The sequence below is a fragment of the Mesoplodon bidens genome (assembly GCF_964165515.1).
Source record: "Mesoplodon bidens genome assembly, chromosome: 8".
Lineage (NCBI taxonomy): Eukaryota > Metazoa > Chordata > Mammalia > Artiodactyla > Ziphiidae > Mesoplodon > Mesoplodon bidens.
In genome coordinates, this window is record NC_138165.1 from 84643252 (window position 1) to 84658812 (window position 15561).

The window sequence follows — 15561 nt, forward strand, 5'->3', positions numbered from 1 at the left end:
GGGTCTAGCTTTGGTACAAGGTCTGGGGCCTGACTTTCCATATGACCTCAGGAAATGTCAATAAACCCATATTCAGAAATAGATATTGCATATGGCTCTACATTAATTATTTTAATTACCTATAATCATTTCCAAACGACACAGGCATGGATGCTGTTTCCTGGCCATTATGGACATGCGTATTCATTCACACTGTCGACTCATCTGCCCTAAAAGGGCCACCAGCCCCATTACACCATTAGCTAAAGAAGCCTAAGAAAACTTAGTACATTTCAAGTACGTTTTATAAGCAAGGTTGTAACGAGGTGGGTAAGTACAGAGAGGCATGGGTCAGTGTTCAAATATTGGACTTAAAATCTCTTTTTTTCTTGGTAATTGTGTTCTAATACTGTATTATTTAATTCTGAGCACGCTCACTCTCCCCTACTGAAGTCAAGCTCGTAGAGGGCAGAACTATATCCAATTCAAATTCGCATCACCCAAACAGTGTTTTGCACATAACTAGAGCAAAGGAATGAAGGACTGACTGTGAAATATTTTCCATATTTTAATATAAACAGAGAAAAGCCCACAAGGTGTGACTGAGTGCCTCTACCAGCTCAGAGGCATGACCAATCTTAGGTAAAAGCCTGTTCCAGTACTGCTCGGTCAGGAATGGTATCACGATGAAATCGGAAGTCACTCCCACCTCAGGCAGGCTGATTCTGGACTGATCACAAAGCTGCTGCTGACCCCCCACTGTCCATCTCTATGTCACGCATGTGGTGGATGGGGCAGCTGGAAGCTGCTCTAACGGAGAGTGCAACGGACACAATACACTTAGCAGGACCAGGTTCTCAGGGTCACAGCAAAATACCAAGTGAGGAAAACAAAAAGCATTCAAGGCAGGAGAAATGATTCTCCAAATTAGCAGCAGAAAATGAAGGCCAAGGAACAAGAAGGGAGAGGAACAAGATCATGACCAATCTTAGGTAAAAGCCTGTTCCAGTAATGCAATATTTGATTTGGGGAACACTTAAATTAAACCAAGTAAGGATAGCTTCTCATGTGGATGCTCTAAAATGAGCACACAATGTAACTGGGAGGAGGAGTGTTTCTTAACTTGTGGATGTTGCATGTAACATTAATGATTAGATGCTGTATCTTGCTCCACCGGCTTTAACACCATTAGTACTTATAGAGCTTCCTAATCACTGTACTAGGTAAGATTTGGCAATTTGGGTTAAAATATTTCCACCTGTTTATGCTAAGCAAGCACTCAGCTAATTTGGGGAAACAAAGGGGTTTATTTGTAGAGAGATAAATCTCCACCCCTCACCCTTCTGGCACCGCTCAGGTTACGTTGGGGAGCTGTCCTAAACTTTCAGCAAATCCCAATTCCAAACATACATGCTAACTGATAGATTGAGGGAACCGGAATCACAGAGGCGTTCTCTGCATTCACCAATCGTGGAGTCCAGCGAAGGTGATTTAAAACCCCTTGCACGCTACTGACAAACTGCAGAGATAGCGGGTGTCTGCCACCCGATCTGGCCAGCTATCCCATCAACATGAGCCAGTTCGGACTGGCCAGAGGAAACTGTCTTCTCTCCCAAATAAGCACACAGTGATTAAAGAAGACTGCATTGCCATCTTGTACTCAAAAAGTTAAAATACAGGAATTCTCTGAAGGGAGAAGAATCTGAAGATTTATAAGAGAATGGCTACTGAAAGCTCCATTAGGACCTTCTCTAAACTATGCCCGTTTAAGTGGAGAGGCAAATAGCCCCCACTGGCATTTATATTTAGAATGGGCCGGGAGAGAGGAAGAGCACATTTTGAACGCTGAAGGTCTCTGACATACCCATACATAAATCATTTCAGGGTGAGGTGTCACATCTTCTGCTCTGCCCTTTAAATGGATTGGACCCCAACATCACATCCTCCTCAGGGTTGGCAGTGGGGGTGGGAGTTTCATGGAGAACAAAGAAGTCACCACTTCCTTTATCCCCCCAACTAAAGACAGATGTAGTAAAAACATCTGCATTTTAACATTCACTCACTTTAAAATACCGAACTGCAAACAGGTAGACTGAGTGATAATGTTTGAGAGTCCCTAAACCTACACAAAGATGTATCTATTAAAAAGAACATGGAAATTAAAATTAAAAAGACCATTTTAATGGAAAGGCCAACTGTGTGATAGATGGCATCCACATGTGCTTTCATTTGTAAAGCTACATTTATTGAGTGACTGCATCCTTATTTAGAAAATCTGGAGGACAGGGGCAGTTCTGATTTTTTCTTCATCTATCAAGTCACTGTTTCAAATTTAAAAAAAAAAACAGAGTTATGGTAACTAAAGAGCACACAAATCACATACAAAAAAGAAAAAAAAAAAAGCCAGCTATTTTATCCTTTCAGTGTGGTTAGCAAGGCTCCTTTGTGTCTACAAATTTCCCTGGGTGGTGCTGTTGCCAAGAAATTCTAATTCGTGACAAGGTTTTCTGCAAATTGGGGACAGAGGCAAACCTGCGGATGCAGGGACCCTACAGTTTGCTTTGTCTTTCTGGCTGACACAGCACCAGGCTGCTCGGGCCTGTAGAAGGCAGTGCAAAGGCAAGATCCCAACATGGGAGAAGCGATGTAGCTCACAGATCAAATCCCATCCCTTGCACCATGAGGCTGTTCTTGGCAGGCGACCATTTTTGTAAGTTGTCCCCTAGAGATGCTTCATACCAAAGGCCCTTGTAAAAAGTGTTTCAGGGTGCCTGAAACCAAGATGAAATTGCAGTGTTATGGGGACGCTGTAGTTCTTACAGTAGCCAAGTATGCCATTAGTTTAAAACAATGGGGGAATGGGGGAGGAGGGAGGACTGTTCTATGATTTATTTATTTGTTTCCAGTAGCAGTGGAAAATTTTCTCTGAGCAAAAAGGAGGCCTGAAACTGACCCCATCTGCCAATTATGAATCAGCATTAACAACAAGCATAATTCCATAAGAGTTTTCAAGTAAACATACCATGCTCCTCAATGGCATGAAGCAAAGCTAAGTGCAAATAAGACTTAGAACATCATTACTTGACCTGCACTCATGAAATAGCAGTCTAGGTATAAAGAATATATCCAAATTCTAAAAGTCTTTGTAGCTTCCCAAAGAAAAATAACCATCAGTATTGTACCAAATCCTTTTTTATTTTCCAAGTCAGCAGTGGGTCCAGAAAAATCATGATTTCTAATGGCAACAAAACTCATGAATGGGTCCCCCTTTATCCATCATCAAGTGGTACCCTATACGCTACTCTTAGTTTCTGTCCTACCTTTGACTTTTTCCTACTTTTGCTCAGATAGCTCTTGGAAATTTTCCTGCAAGTTTCCAAAGAGCTTAAGGCTGGTAGCCTTAAGAGTTGTGCGTCAGCTGAATTCCATAAAATAATAGACCACATAAGCACAGTGTAATTTACAGTTATATGACAGGCAGGGATGATGTTACTTGGGCCAAATGCTTAAGTATGCAGTCAGAGCCCAGGAATGGAGAGCTGTTAATGTAGGATGTCCATCTGGATTTAAAAATTACACCAACAATGGTTTTCATAGTTGGAGCTGTATGAGGCTAAGACATTATTGCCCCAAAACCCAATGTCAGAATGATGACCCCTGTGACAGGAGGGCCATGACAAGCTCACTGACTATTAAGCAGAACAATTATCCCAGACTTGAGTTTAACATAAAATCTCTAAAGAGTCTATCCTTAATTTTTCAAATGCACAGATGGTCTTGAGTTTATCATCCAAGCCACTCTTTCTTACGAACCAAATCAGACTATTGGAATCTCTGGACTTCGCTCATCTCCTCAAGGTACACTGTTCACTTTCAGGAGTGCATCTAATAACTGCTCCTCGTTTGACCTCTAAAATCTGATTACCCCAGAGGAAACTTCAGGAAACTTCCTCCTGCCTGGGGTTCTTTGTGGCAACCTTCTTGAGCTGATCTGAGCAAAGGAGCCTTAAAATTTCACCATGTGATGGTTGATTTAGAACCAACAGTTGCATGTAATCACACTCCCCTCCTTTATACTCAGAAGACGCAAGAGGGAGGGGGCAGGCAGAGGGAGGAAGGAAGAGACAGAGGTTGGAGGTTATGTCATCAGCATGAACCGGGAAGCACAGTCACCTTTACAGAAAGCATCTGTGACTACAGAGTCCACGGAAGAAAGCTCCTTGGAATGATATCTCATTTAGGACCGTGTCCTCACAAGTTATGTTTCAGTATGGATTATGAGCATGCCTCTGAAAGAGCCTGGCAAAGGGTTTTAAGCTGAGGGCAGTTGGCAGTAGGAGAGGATTAAGGCAAGAAATAGGGGGGTGAAAATTTCTTTGCCCACAGATACAGACTAAGCTAGAGATGCCCTGAAGGAGGTGAGATGAAGGATGAGGTGGGTGGGAAGCGGAGAAGGCTTCTAAGGAAACAAAAGATCCAATACATCCTCTAATTATCAAACAAATGATGTTTCTTTACAGATCTAGACTTTCTCAAGGATGCTCTAACCAGATCTAGAAAAGCAGGTTTCCTCTGGAGAGGCCTTCCCTCAAAGCAGGCTTTACTACTGTGAAATCTTGAACCAAACCAAGTTGGGTGATTCATCAGGAGGGAACGTTGTAACAAATAAAGCCAACTTTCTTCCCTCCAACCCTGCTTAACAGTTAGTCACAAACAAGGGCTGCCTTGGGCAGGCTGACTAAATCAACAGATTCTCTTCCCTAACCTGTCTAGACAGTTGTTAATAGGCAACCGATTCAACACCAGTGGGCTGACGGTGTGAAATGAAGACTATTTCAGAAAATGAAATTCTGGCAACCTTTTGGTTTAATTAGCATGTGAAATAAAAGGAGGAGAAAGCTCTAGTGAGACCCTTCATGAGACAGTCTCATCAAGGATGGGGGAAAGGATGCACTGGAGAAATGCCTTCTGCTAGAAACATGTGAGCTGTGCGTGCGTTTAGAGAAAGACAAAGTCAAACACATCTGCCAGCATCCTTGGGCAGGAATGTATGTGTGGAAGCACAGACACCAGAGGCCAGTACCTGGAGAAACTCCAGCCTCGAAATCAGGGGAGAACAGCAACTAGCAACAGTGGTACACAGGATAGGCTCTTTATACCAAAAGCCAAACCTCACTCGCTAAAGCAGCAACTGTTACATCCCAGGCTCAAACTGGCAAATCCCGCTTTGGATCCTGGCAGAGGAAATTCAGCCGTTCATTAGCCTTAACAAGCTGCTGTCACGGAGCAGAGAAGTTACATGAGCAGCCACACACCAAGCCTCTTGCCGCCCGCCCCAAGGGCACGCACGTTTCTCCCAGACGGATTGTGCACGTTCACACTTCCAATGTGCAAATCCGAACTGCCTTCTTGCACGTTCCATGATGCACACTGTAGAATTCTGAAAGAATGTTCGTGTCCCTCCATCCCCACCCACCATCTTTCCTGCAGAATGTCCCCTCAGCAGCTCCTAATCCTCACTGAGAAAACCACTGTTTCCGCAGCAGATCTCGCACTTCCCACTAACCAGCACTTTCTTTATTCCACTTCACAAAGCCCAGTGAACTTGTCACCAGCCCCGCTTCCCCCTCACTGGGACACCTAGCCAACTTGGCATCGGTGCCCTTCAGCATCTTAGGAGTTTCTTGACTAGTCCTCTAAAACAAAGTCAGAGGCATGGAAGCACACACCACCCTTTGTCGGAGGTTGTGCTAAGTGGAGAGGCACACCAAACGAAAGAGAACCAAGGACACCCACAGAGGGTGTTCTCCTTCCGAAGACACCGCACTGGGGAAACCTACAATGCACGGTCAGCATGAGATAGACACATCTTCCCATCCTCTTCCGAGATATCTTTGAGTATCCTTTATCACTGGGCTCCTCTTCCTTCTGCCCAGCTTCTAATCTCAAAATCAAGTTCCTATTCTTTACCGATACTCGCTAATTACTAGGAAAACACTCCGCTTTGCTCCTACCCCCTCCCCCCATCTGACTGTCGTTAGCACCAGTTGAAAGAGATGAACCTGATTTAAGGTACCAAGGAGGTAGAGCTCGTGCATGTAGGGACGCGGTACCTGTCTGTGATGGCTCGTAAAGCCCCAAACCACCTTCCCACCCGGCTCCTCCGAACCCCAGAAGTTAGGCAGGTCTCTGCTGGGGGGCAGTGAGCCGCACAACGTGTGCGCAAGGATGTGTGTTGGTGACTGAAACGCAGGCAGCTCCGACCGGCCGCTCAGCTCAGCACACTAAGGGGTTAGGGGGTGGGTGGAGAGGTAAGCAGATGACTGTTTCCGAAAACATTTTAAACAACAGACAGCCAAAGGGGGGGGGGGAATTAAACAAACGAACAAACAAAATTCAACCCCAAGCCCACACCAACGCAGCCCCTGCGTCTCCGCCGCCACCACACGATTTACACAAGTAATTTAAATCATTCACCTGCTGCCAGGTCTCCTCCAGGGATGGCAAAGCTGAGAAGTAGCCGGTGTCGTGGACAAGTTGTAGCTCCTGGAATATACTATAACTAGCCAACACGTCCATGCTGCTGCTGCCGGGCAAAACGGGAGGAGAAACCCTCCCCCGAACACAGTTGGGTCTGTTTGTTTGTCAGTCTGTCTGGCTCACCCCCCAAGGAGGCAGACATCCAGTGGCCCTTTTGTTTTGTTTTGTTTCAGTCAACTAAAAAGGAGAAAAAAAAAAATCAATGCAGAAGAGAGGGAGAGAGGAGGTGAGAGAGGAGAGACTGAGTGGGGTGGATGGAGAGAGGCATCCAGCGTGTACAGTGCAGACGGCTGCCAGGAAAAGGGGACTTCACGGGAGTAACAATTCCCTTCCAGGGCTCTAATCACTCCAGCTCGTGGATCAGGAAGGGGGATGCAAACTCACTGACACGAAGCTGCCATCTATTTCTGCAGCGCTGTTCGCTCCTAATGCAATCTTTGCTCTTTATTTTGGGAGGTGGCATTTTTTTTTTCTCGCGATCGCTTCTCTCCCCCCCTTTCCTTCCCTCCCCACCCCCACCCCCATCCTTGCTAGTTTGTAGTCTCTCCCCCCCGCCCTCCTCCTTTTCTCCTCCTCCTGCTCTTCCCCCTCCCCAAACTCCCTCCCTCCGCCCGGCTCTCCGCGCAGCCGTGGGATCTCGGAGGAGGGCGTCCATTAGGCCGCGTGTGACCATGTATGGTAAACAGGGGGCTCATGAAGTCACTGAGGACCAATGGGCAGCGCGGAGCAGGGCCTGGGGCGGGGCTTGGCCCTGGCGGCGGGCGCGGATTGGCACGCTGCGAATCTCCCTGCTGCCTTACAAGGCGGTGCAAGGCGAGCTATTTTTAGAGGGCTATATAAGGGGGCCGAAGAAGCCGTGCGGCGCCCGGGGAGCGCGAGCGCGAGGGATTGGGAGGGTCGCGGCGATGCTTGCACCGGCTCCCGGGACGCCGAGGCGACTGGGATCGGGCCGCACGCCGGCCTCCGACCTTCGCTTGGGTGCCAGGTGGGGCCCCAGGCGGCCGGAGCCTGCGCCCCTCAGAGGGGAGAGGGTCGCGTATCGCCGTTCTGGCGCGGACGCGGCCGGTCAGGAGGTGAAAGTCCAGAATGCGGGGTTAGGATGCCTCCCGGAGGAAGAGCGAGGCGAGAGGACGAGGAAGCCGGCGTGGGGAGGAGGGCAGGCCACTTCCCACTCCGCCTCCCTTCTAGGCCCCAGGGCAGGGAACCGTGAGGGCGGGGCAGCGCAAAGGAGTTCCTCACTTCCTCAAAAATAAACCGGGGGGTTGGGGGGAGGGGGGAAGAAAGAAAAAGTCACCAAAAGCCCCTTCACGAATTCCCCACAGGCTGCCAGGGTGCAAAGAAGAAGCGCCAGAGGAGGAAGCGCCACACAATGGAGCAGAACAAAGGGGAATGCGCGAAAACAACGGCGGGGGCCTGCCTCGCGCGCCGCGCGCAGGCCCCGCCCCCAGCCCCGCCGGCGCCCCGGTGCGTGCCGCCGCGCCCCGCCCCACCCCGCCCGCCCAGCCTTCTGAGCCGGCGCCGGGCACCGGGCGGGGGTCAGACTCGCAGTTAGAGTTGATTGGAACTGGACGTTTTGCTGGGGAGTGTGTTAAAGACAATAGAGGGAATCCTTGTAGACGTGGGGTACAGGCAGGAGCCGGCAACTTGCTTGGGGGCTTAAACGTGAGACTTCCCATGCGGCTTGTAGAGAGGGTGTCCGTCTGCCTAGCTGCCGTGGTGAGAGGAGGACCTGGATTGCGTTATGGCGCTAACATATAGAGATGTATAGATAGAGACCCTATTATCTCTTAGCTGAACTACGCACGTTGTGAGGGTTGACCGGTTGTTTGCTTGACCTTAAATGGTTAGTGTGGTTAAAGCTTCCCCAAAATGCAGTGTGAGCTGAACTTCCACTTTTGGAACGATTGCAGAATTTGGTACTTATTCTGAAATGAGAAACTTAAATTCAACTCATAAGGGAAGAAACACATCCACCTTAATCGCCCTTCTCAGCTGTCTCTCCTTCTGACTATGTGGGACTCCATATCACAATATTTCGAAAGTTCTACTTTATAGAACAAACACAGCTTGAAATTCAGTATTTGCCAGGGGAAATTAAACGGGAATTATTGAGTTGAGGAAAGTCTAGTTTATTTGCTTTTTGATGTCTGGAATTCTGTTGGTCAGATCTCCAGCATCCAGTGTATGTGTATAATTGGTGAATGTACTGTAAGTGTGTGTGCATGGAATGTACAAGGATTTGGTACATTTAGTATTATGTATTATACACATTCGTGGTGCTAGGGGATAAATGGTATGAAAAGGGTAAAAGTCCTACACGAATAAAGTGATATTACGATAGCACACATATAAGTGCCAGTATGAGAAGTCTGCGTGGGCCTTTCCCAGAAGTAGAAAACCATTTAGAGCCATCACGTACCAATTAATGCATTAACTTGATCCTGATGGCCATCGATACTGCCACTTACGACTGTGTGACTTTGAGCAAATTACTGGCTCAGACCCTCTGGCTACCCTTCTCGGACACAGGATAAGTGGTATCTGCCTTGCCTGATTGTTATGAACAGTCAAAATGTTATAAAATAATGTTTGTTAACTCACCTAGCATAGTGTATCTGGTGCTAATAAGTGAATACTAAATGTTAGCCATCATTATCTCCTGACTTTGGCTGAGTAAATTAAATAATATCTGAACCAATCAGACTTGTAGGGGGATATACCAGTCTTAGAGAAGACGAATGTAGAAACCTCTTGCCAGTTTGGAATAAGGTCTTCCCCTGCAACCCAACATGCTATCCTGATTGTGTGTGGGGATGGGGAAGAGACCACTGACAAGTACTGGGGCAGAAGACATGTTCAGGAGTAATAGGGGAGGGAAAGGATCTTTGGCTCAGCGGCCATGGCTCACGGGCCCAGCCGCTCCGCGGCATGTGAGATCTTCCCGGACCGGGGCACGAACCCATGTCCCCAGCATCGGCAGGTGGACTCTCAACCACTGTGCCACCAGGGAAGCCCGGATCTTGTTTTTTTTTGTTTTTTTTGTTTTTTGAATTTTATTTTATTTATTCTGTTATACAGCAGGTTCTTATTAGTTATCTATTTTATACATATCAGTGTATATATGTCAATCCCAGTCTCCCAATTCATCTCACCACCACCCAGGGGAGGGAAAGGTTCTTAAATGTAGGAAACGCAAGAGGCAAAAAGCAAGGCAAGACCAAAAAACATAATTTGTTTGAGACACAACTGAACTTGTTTTTTTGTTTTCTTTGTGTTACACTATTACCATTTTCAACAAAATATGACATACCTGTTAACTTTGAAGATTTTAAGCCCAATGTGCCAAGCTGTATGGGCACATGAACATTTTATACGCTGTGTCTTACTTCATCCTCATGACAGCCCCAACGCAGGTATTTTTATTATCCCCAACTTTATGGATAAAGATACCCAGGCTTGGAAATACTAAGTGGGTCAAGGTCACACAACCAGGAAGCAGCCAAACAAGGGTTCAAATCCAGGACCACCTGACTTCCGAGACTGTGCTCTGCATGGGGCTCTGCAAGGTGAAAGACTTGAGTTTCTTGGTTTTAAGTCAAGACTTGTTTATAAAAATTGCTTGGGTGTGGAGAGGGAGGCTTCCATTGAGGTTTTTCACATGTAAATATCAGCCATCCAACTTATAGAAGAACTCAACCAAAATTTTACAATGTAAATCCTAAAAACCTCATTATGAGTTTTTTCAAAGCTTTATAGATTAGAATTCATTCTAAGAGATTTATGTAACAAGGCGCTCCTAAAGGCGTATTTTCAGTATTAGTCATATTTAGCTACTTTTAATAGCCTAGAGACCCTGGGTTCACATTGCAAAGCACATGGAAAGAATCCGAATGTACAAAATAATCAACAAATTAAGATCACAAGGGAAATTTGGCAGCCAAACAAACCAAAAATAAAGAGCACTGCTACAACTACTGCATACTGAATACTTTCTCTGTACCTGGCATTCTACCCATGTTCACATCTAATCTTCACCACAGTCTTGTGAGGGAGCTATTACTGCACCATTTTCACAGATGAAGATACCGAAGTTCAGAGTGGGCACATAATTTGCCCATTGTCATATGTCTCTTTAAGTGGCAAAAGCAGATTCAAATATAGGTCTGGCTCCAGGTTGAATCCAAAGTCTATGTCCTCTACATGTGTTGCCTTAGAAGATACTGATGATACTTTTAAAAGTATCACCCTTTGGAAGTGATCCTATAGGAAACACCTAAGAGTAAATAACAAGTTACCCCCCAAGAACTGAGAAATGAGGATATTTTATAAACAAAATAGTAAAAATTCAATATGCAAATAGAAACAATCAAGACATCAGACTGCTACTACTAGAAAAGTTCTGTGTCGTTAGTACAGGAAGTCCTTAATATCCTATTGTGATTAGCACTGGGAAAGCCTCAAAGTAAATCTACTTAAAACGGGGACCAAATTTCAGAGCAGTTAGTGAAGAAAGGTTTGCTGGGGACTTGTCTTGAAAATAAAACTCAACTTTTTTTTTTTTTTTTTTTTTTGCGGTACGCGGGCGTCTCACTGTTGGTGGCCTTTCCCGTTACGGAGCACAGGCTCCGGATGCACAGGCTCAGCGGCCATGGCTCACAGGCCTAGCTGCTCCACGGCATGTGGGATCCTCCAGGACCGGGGCACAAACCCGTGTCCCCTGCATCGGCAGGTGGACTCTCAACCACTGTGCCACCAGGGAAGCCCCTATATTTTTAAATAAGGTACTACATAGTCTATCAGGAAACAGTCACTGTTACATTTGTTACATTTTAAGAGAGACTGTAACCTTGAATATTGTAACATTTCACAAAGTGATGTAATAACAGACTTTTCTGGGAAGGTTAGCAAAAAGGAAGCTGGAGAATAGAATTTTTTAAATTTGAGTTTCTTTTATAATGACCTGGGGTAGAGGATGTCCTGATGCTAAATGACCTTTAAAGATCACTTAGACAGAATAGAAAGAGATCTACTTTAGTAGCTTGAAAGTAAGTTATTTGGCAACCTTGAATTTCCCCTTTCTGACTTGTCTTTACCATGGCAACCTTCTGATCTATAATTCGGTCTTCTGAGTGGACTGACTTATACAAGATTGCCGTTTGTAAACATGTTGTATTGATTTTATTTATTTACCTACTTGTTTATTATTTCTTCTACTTCCAGAGGAGAAGTATGAATAAAGACATTAAAACACAGGAAATGTAATATAGAAAACTACTAGCCTTAAAGAAAAGACAGAAGTACCAAAGAATAAGGGAAGAAGAAATATAGACGGTATCCATTATCATTCCAGCTGTGTCTCCCATTAAGCACTGATCAAGGTATGTTGCTATTTATAAACTACTTCCTTGTAAACTTGCCTAGCATGAACCAGTTTGGAGAATCTTCTTTCTGTGAATGTAGTCATTTGGTTTTTAAACTGGCAAAACTGAGCTTCATATTTTTCAGTTCTGGTGGACCCACTGAGATGAGCCCAGGTGGTCTCATTTAAAGCCACATCATTTCATTTACTCAACAATTATTGAGTACCTATTTTGTCAAGCACTAGGCTGGGGAATGGGACTACAAGGATGAGTGAGATATGATTCTTGTCCTTCTGGAACTAACATGTTAAGTGAAGAGAGACTTAAATAAAAAGTAACATGAGGGCTTCCCTGGTGGCGCAGTGTTTGAGGGTCTGCCTGCCGATGCAGGGGACACGGGTTCATGCCCCGGTCCAGGAAGATCCCACATGCTGCAGAGCGGCTAGGCCCATGAGCCATGGCGCTGAGCCTGCATGTCCGGAGCCTGTGTTCCACAACGGGAGAGGCCACAGCAGTGAGAGGCCAGCGTACCACAAAAAATAAATAAATAAATAACATGAGTAATATGGCAGACTAGATTATTGGGTCAGACTCCCTCTATGTAAAAACCACCAAAATGCTAGGATATAAGTCTTGATGAGCTGACAATATAATAAGGAATTATTGAGCTAAAATCTAAGTGAAAGTGAGATTCAACATCACTTCTGGTAGTGAGCACTCTTAAACTCAATATTCTCAGCACCAGCTGTATATTAGAAAGAGCTTAAAAATTATCATGTGTGCTTCCAGCAAAGGTCAACTAGCTGGTATTGGATAAACCCTGCTCTCCCCTATGCCAAAGAACAACTGGAAAATCTGGAAAAAATATAAAAATTATATTATGAAGTAGCAATGCAGCAATAACTCATCAAGCCTAGATCCTGGAAAGAAAGGAGACCCAAAGAGACAAACTAAAAAATCAGCATGGTTTTATCCCACTGGAAGTAATTACCTAAGAGAAAGCTGAGAGGCTATGAAGCTGAGCAGAAAACACAACTGAAAAGGAAGATGAGCAAAGGATTCAGTAAATTCAAAAGGCTGGAAGTATAAATATTAGAGTTTAGAGTTGACCAGGAGGTTGAGGGAGGGAAGGTATGGAGGGCAGAAATAGGCTATACCTTACCAGGACTGAAGTCCGGCTTTGACATATCACAATACTTGATTGGAGTAAAGTAGTCTGCCCCTAGTCAAGCTCCCTTCAGAAAAGAGTAAATCCTCTCTGCAAAAAGATAATTTAGAACCTTGAACTAATCTACAAAATTTTTTATACTCAATGTCCAGCACTCAATTAAAAAGAAAGAGACATAAAAAGGTAAAACTTCCCCAAAACCAGGATTTAAAAAATCTGATAGTAGAAATTGACCCATAAGAAATCCAGACATTGTCATTATCAGACATACACTTTAATTTTTTAAAAATTTTATTGGAGTGTAGTTGATTTACAATGTTGTGTTAGTTTCAGGTGTACAGCAAAGTGATTCAGTTATACATATACATATATCATTCTTTTTCAGATTCTTTACCCATATAGGTTATTACAGAATTTTGAGTAGGGTTCCCTGTTCTATACAGTAGGTCCTTATTGATTATCTATTTTATATACAGTAGTGTGTGTATGTTAATCCCAAGCTCCTAATTTATCCCTCCCACCCCTCATTTCCCCTTTGGTAACCGTAAGTTTGTTTTCAAAATCTGTAAGTCTGTTTCTGTTTTGTAACTAACTTCATTTGTATCACTTTTTATATTAGATTCCACATATGAGTGATATCATAGGATATTTGTCTTTCTCTGTCTGACTTCACTTAGTATGATAATTTCTGGGTCCATTCATGGTCCTGCAAATGCCACTTTTTCATTCTTTCTTATGGCTGAGTAATATTCCATTATATATATGTACCACATCTTCTTTATCCATTCCTCTGTTGATGGACATTTAGGTTACTGCCATGTCTTGGCTCTCATAAATAGTGCTGTAGTGAACATTGGGGTGCATGTATCATTTCAAATTACAGTTTTCTCCAGATATATGCCCAGGAGTGGGCGTGCTGGATCATATGATAGTTCTATTTTAAGTTTTTTAAGGAACTTCCATACTGTTCTCCATAGTGGTTATACCAATTTACATTGCCATGAATAGTGTAGGAGGGTTCCCTTTTCTCCACACCCTCTCCAGCATTGATTGTTTGCAGACTTTTTGATGATGGCCATTCTGACCACTGTGAGTTGATACCTCATCGAAGTTTTGATTTGCATTTCTCTGAGAATTAGTGATGTTGAGCATCTTTTCATGTGCCTCTTGGCCATCTGTATGTCTTCTTTGGAGAAATGTCTGTTTAGATTTTCTGCCCTTTTTTTTTTTTTTTTTTTTTTGTGGTATGCGGGCCTCTCACTGTTGTGGCCTCTCGTGTTGCGGAGCACAGGCTCCGGACACACAGGCCCAGCTGCCATGGCTCACGGGCCCAGCCGCTCTGCGGCATGTGGGATCTTCCCAGACCAGGGCACAAACCCGCGTCCCCTGCATCGGCAGGCAGACTCTCAACCACTGCGCCACCAGGGAAGCCCTTCTGCCCATTTTTTGATTGGGTTGTTTGGGTTTTTTTTGTTTTTGTTTTTGTTTTTTGACATAGAGCTGCATGAGCTGTTTGTATATTTTGGAGATTAATCTCTCTCAGTCACTTCGTTTGCAAATATTTTCTCCCATTCTATGGGTTGTCTTTTTATTTTGTTCATGGTTTCCTTTGACACTTTAAAATAACTGTCATTAATATAATCACAAAATTAAATGACAAGATATATATATAAATAGATATAGATAGATAGATAGATAGATAGATAGATATCTCCTGTTGGTTCTGTTTCTGTACAAAACCCTAATCCATAGTTTAACAACAGATTATACACGGATAAAGAGAGAATTGGAAGTTGGTTAGAAGAAAATATTCAGGCAAAAGCCTGGGGATGCAAAAGATGGTGAAAAGGAAAAAGAGCACAAATGGCAAGGGGACAACATGAAACATTCTCTCATATATATAACTGGATTCTGTAAAAGAGAAAAGAGAGAACAGGAGAGAAGGGGATAATGACTGAGAATTTTCCAAAATTAAACAAAAGACATCAAAAGCCACGGACTACAAAGAGATATAGACCCCAAGATGAATAAATACAGCAAAACTATTTCTAAGCAATTCATAGAAAAACTGACAACCAAAGAAAAAATCTGAAAAGCATTTAAGTAAGCGGTATTTTACTTTCAAGAGTACAAAAATAAGATTGAACTCTTTATTCTCAACAGAAACATTGGAAATAGAAGGCAATGGAATGCCATATTCAAAGTACTGAAAGAAAATAACTGTCAATTTAGATTTCTATACCTAGTGAAAATGTCCTTCAAAAATTGCTGTGGGGGCTTCCCTGGTGGCGCAGTGGTTGGGAGTCCGCCTGCCGATGCAGGGGACGCGGGTTCGTGCCCCGATCCCGGAGGATCCCGCATGCCGCGGAGCGGCTGGGCCCGCGAGCCGTGGCTGCGGAGCCTGTGTGTCCGGAGCCTGTGCTCCGCAACGGGAGAGGCCATAGCAGTGAGAGGCCCGCGTACAGCAGGAAAAAAAAAAAAAAAAAAAAATTGCTGTGGGCAGACCCACCCTAA

The 15561-nt window shown here is 44.3% G+C and overlaps 2 protein-coding genes across 5 annotated transcripts in view; one reads left to right on the forward strand and one right to left on the reverse strand.

The window, feature by feature from the left end:
- Positions 1-15561, reverse strand: part of KLF7 (KLF transcription factor 7) — a 338268-nt gene that overhangs the window by 104975 nt on the left and 217732 nt on the right. For 2 of the 4 annotated variants that reach the window (XM_081242677.1, XM_081242676.1), the window contains exon 1: positions 6457-7016. The exons of 1 other annotated variant lie outside the window; for it this stretch is intronic. In XM_081242677.1, coding sequence (XP_081098803.1) covers positions 6457-6558 — 102 coding nt within the window. In that variant the 5' untranslated portion in view covers positions 6559-7016. Of the gene's footprint in view, positions 1-6456; positions 7017-15561 lie in introns of those variants that run through there. One more of the 4 variants, XM_081242675.1, reaches the window with a different exon arrangement.
- Positions 7400-8379, forward strand: LOC308621870 (uncharacterized protein). The gene is made up of 2 exons (XM_081242685.1): positions 7400-7504; positions 7842-8379. The coding sequence occupies exons 1-2, from the start codon at positions 7425-7427 to the stop codon at positions 8275-8277; spliced, it is 516 nt and encodes a 171-aa protein (XP_081098811.1). The 5' UTR covers positions 7400-7424; the 3' UTR covers positions 8278-8379.

Coding starts and splice junctions, on each gene's coding strand:
- LOC308621870 (XM_081242685.1), top strand. CDS start 7,425: ATGCTTGCACCGGCTCCCGGGACGCCGAGGCGACTGGGATCGGGCCGC. Junction 7,505..7,841: donor GACCTTCGCTTGGGTGCCAG/GTGGGGCCCCAG, acceptor AATTCCCCACAG/GCTGCCAGGGTGCAAAGAAG.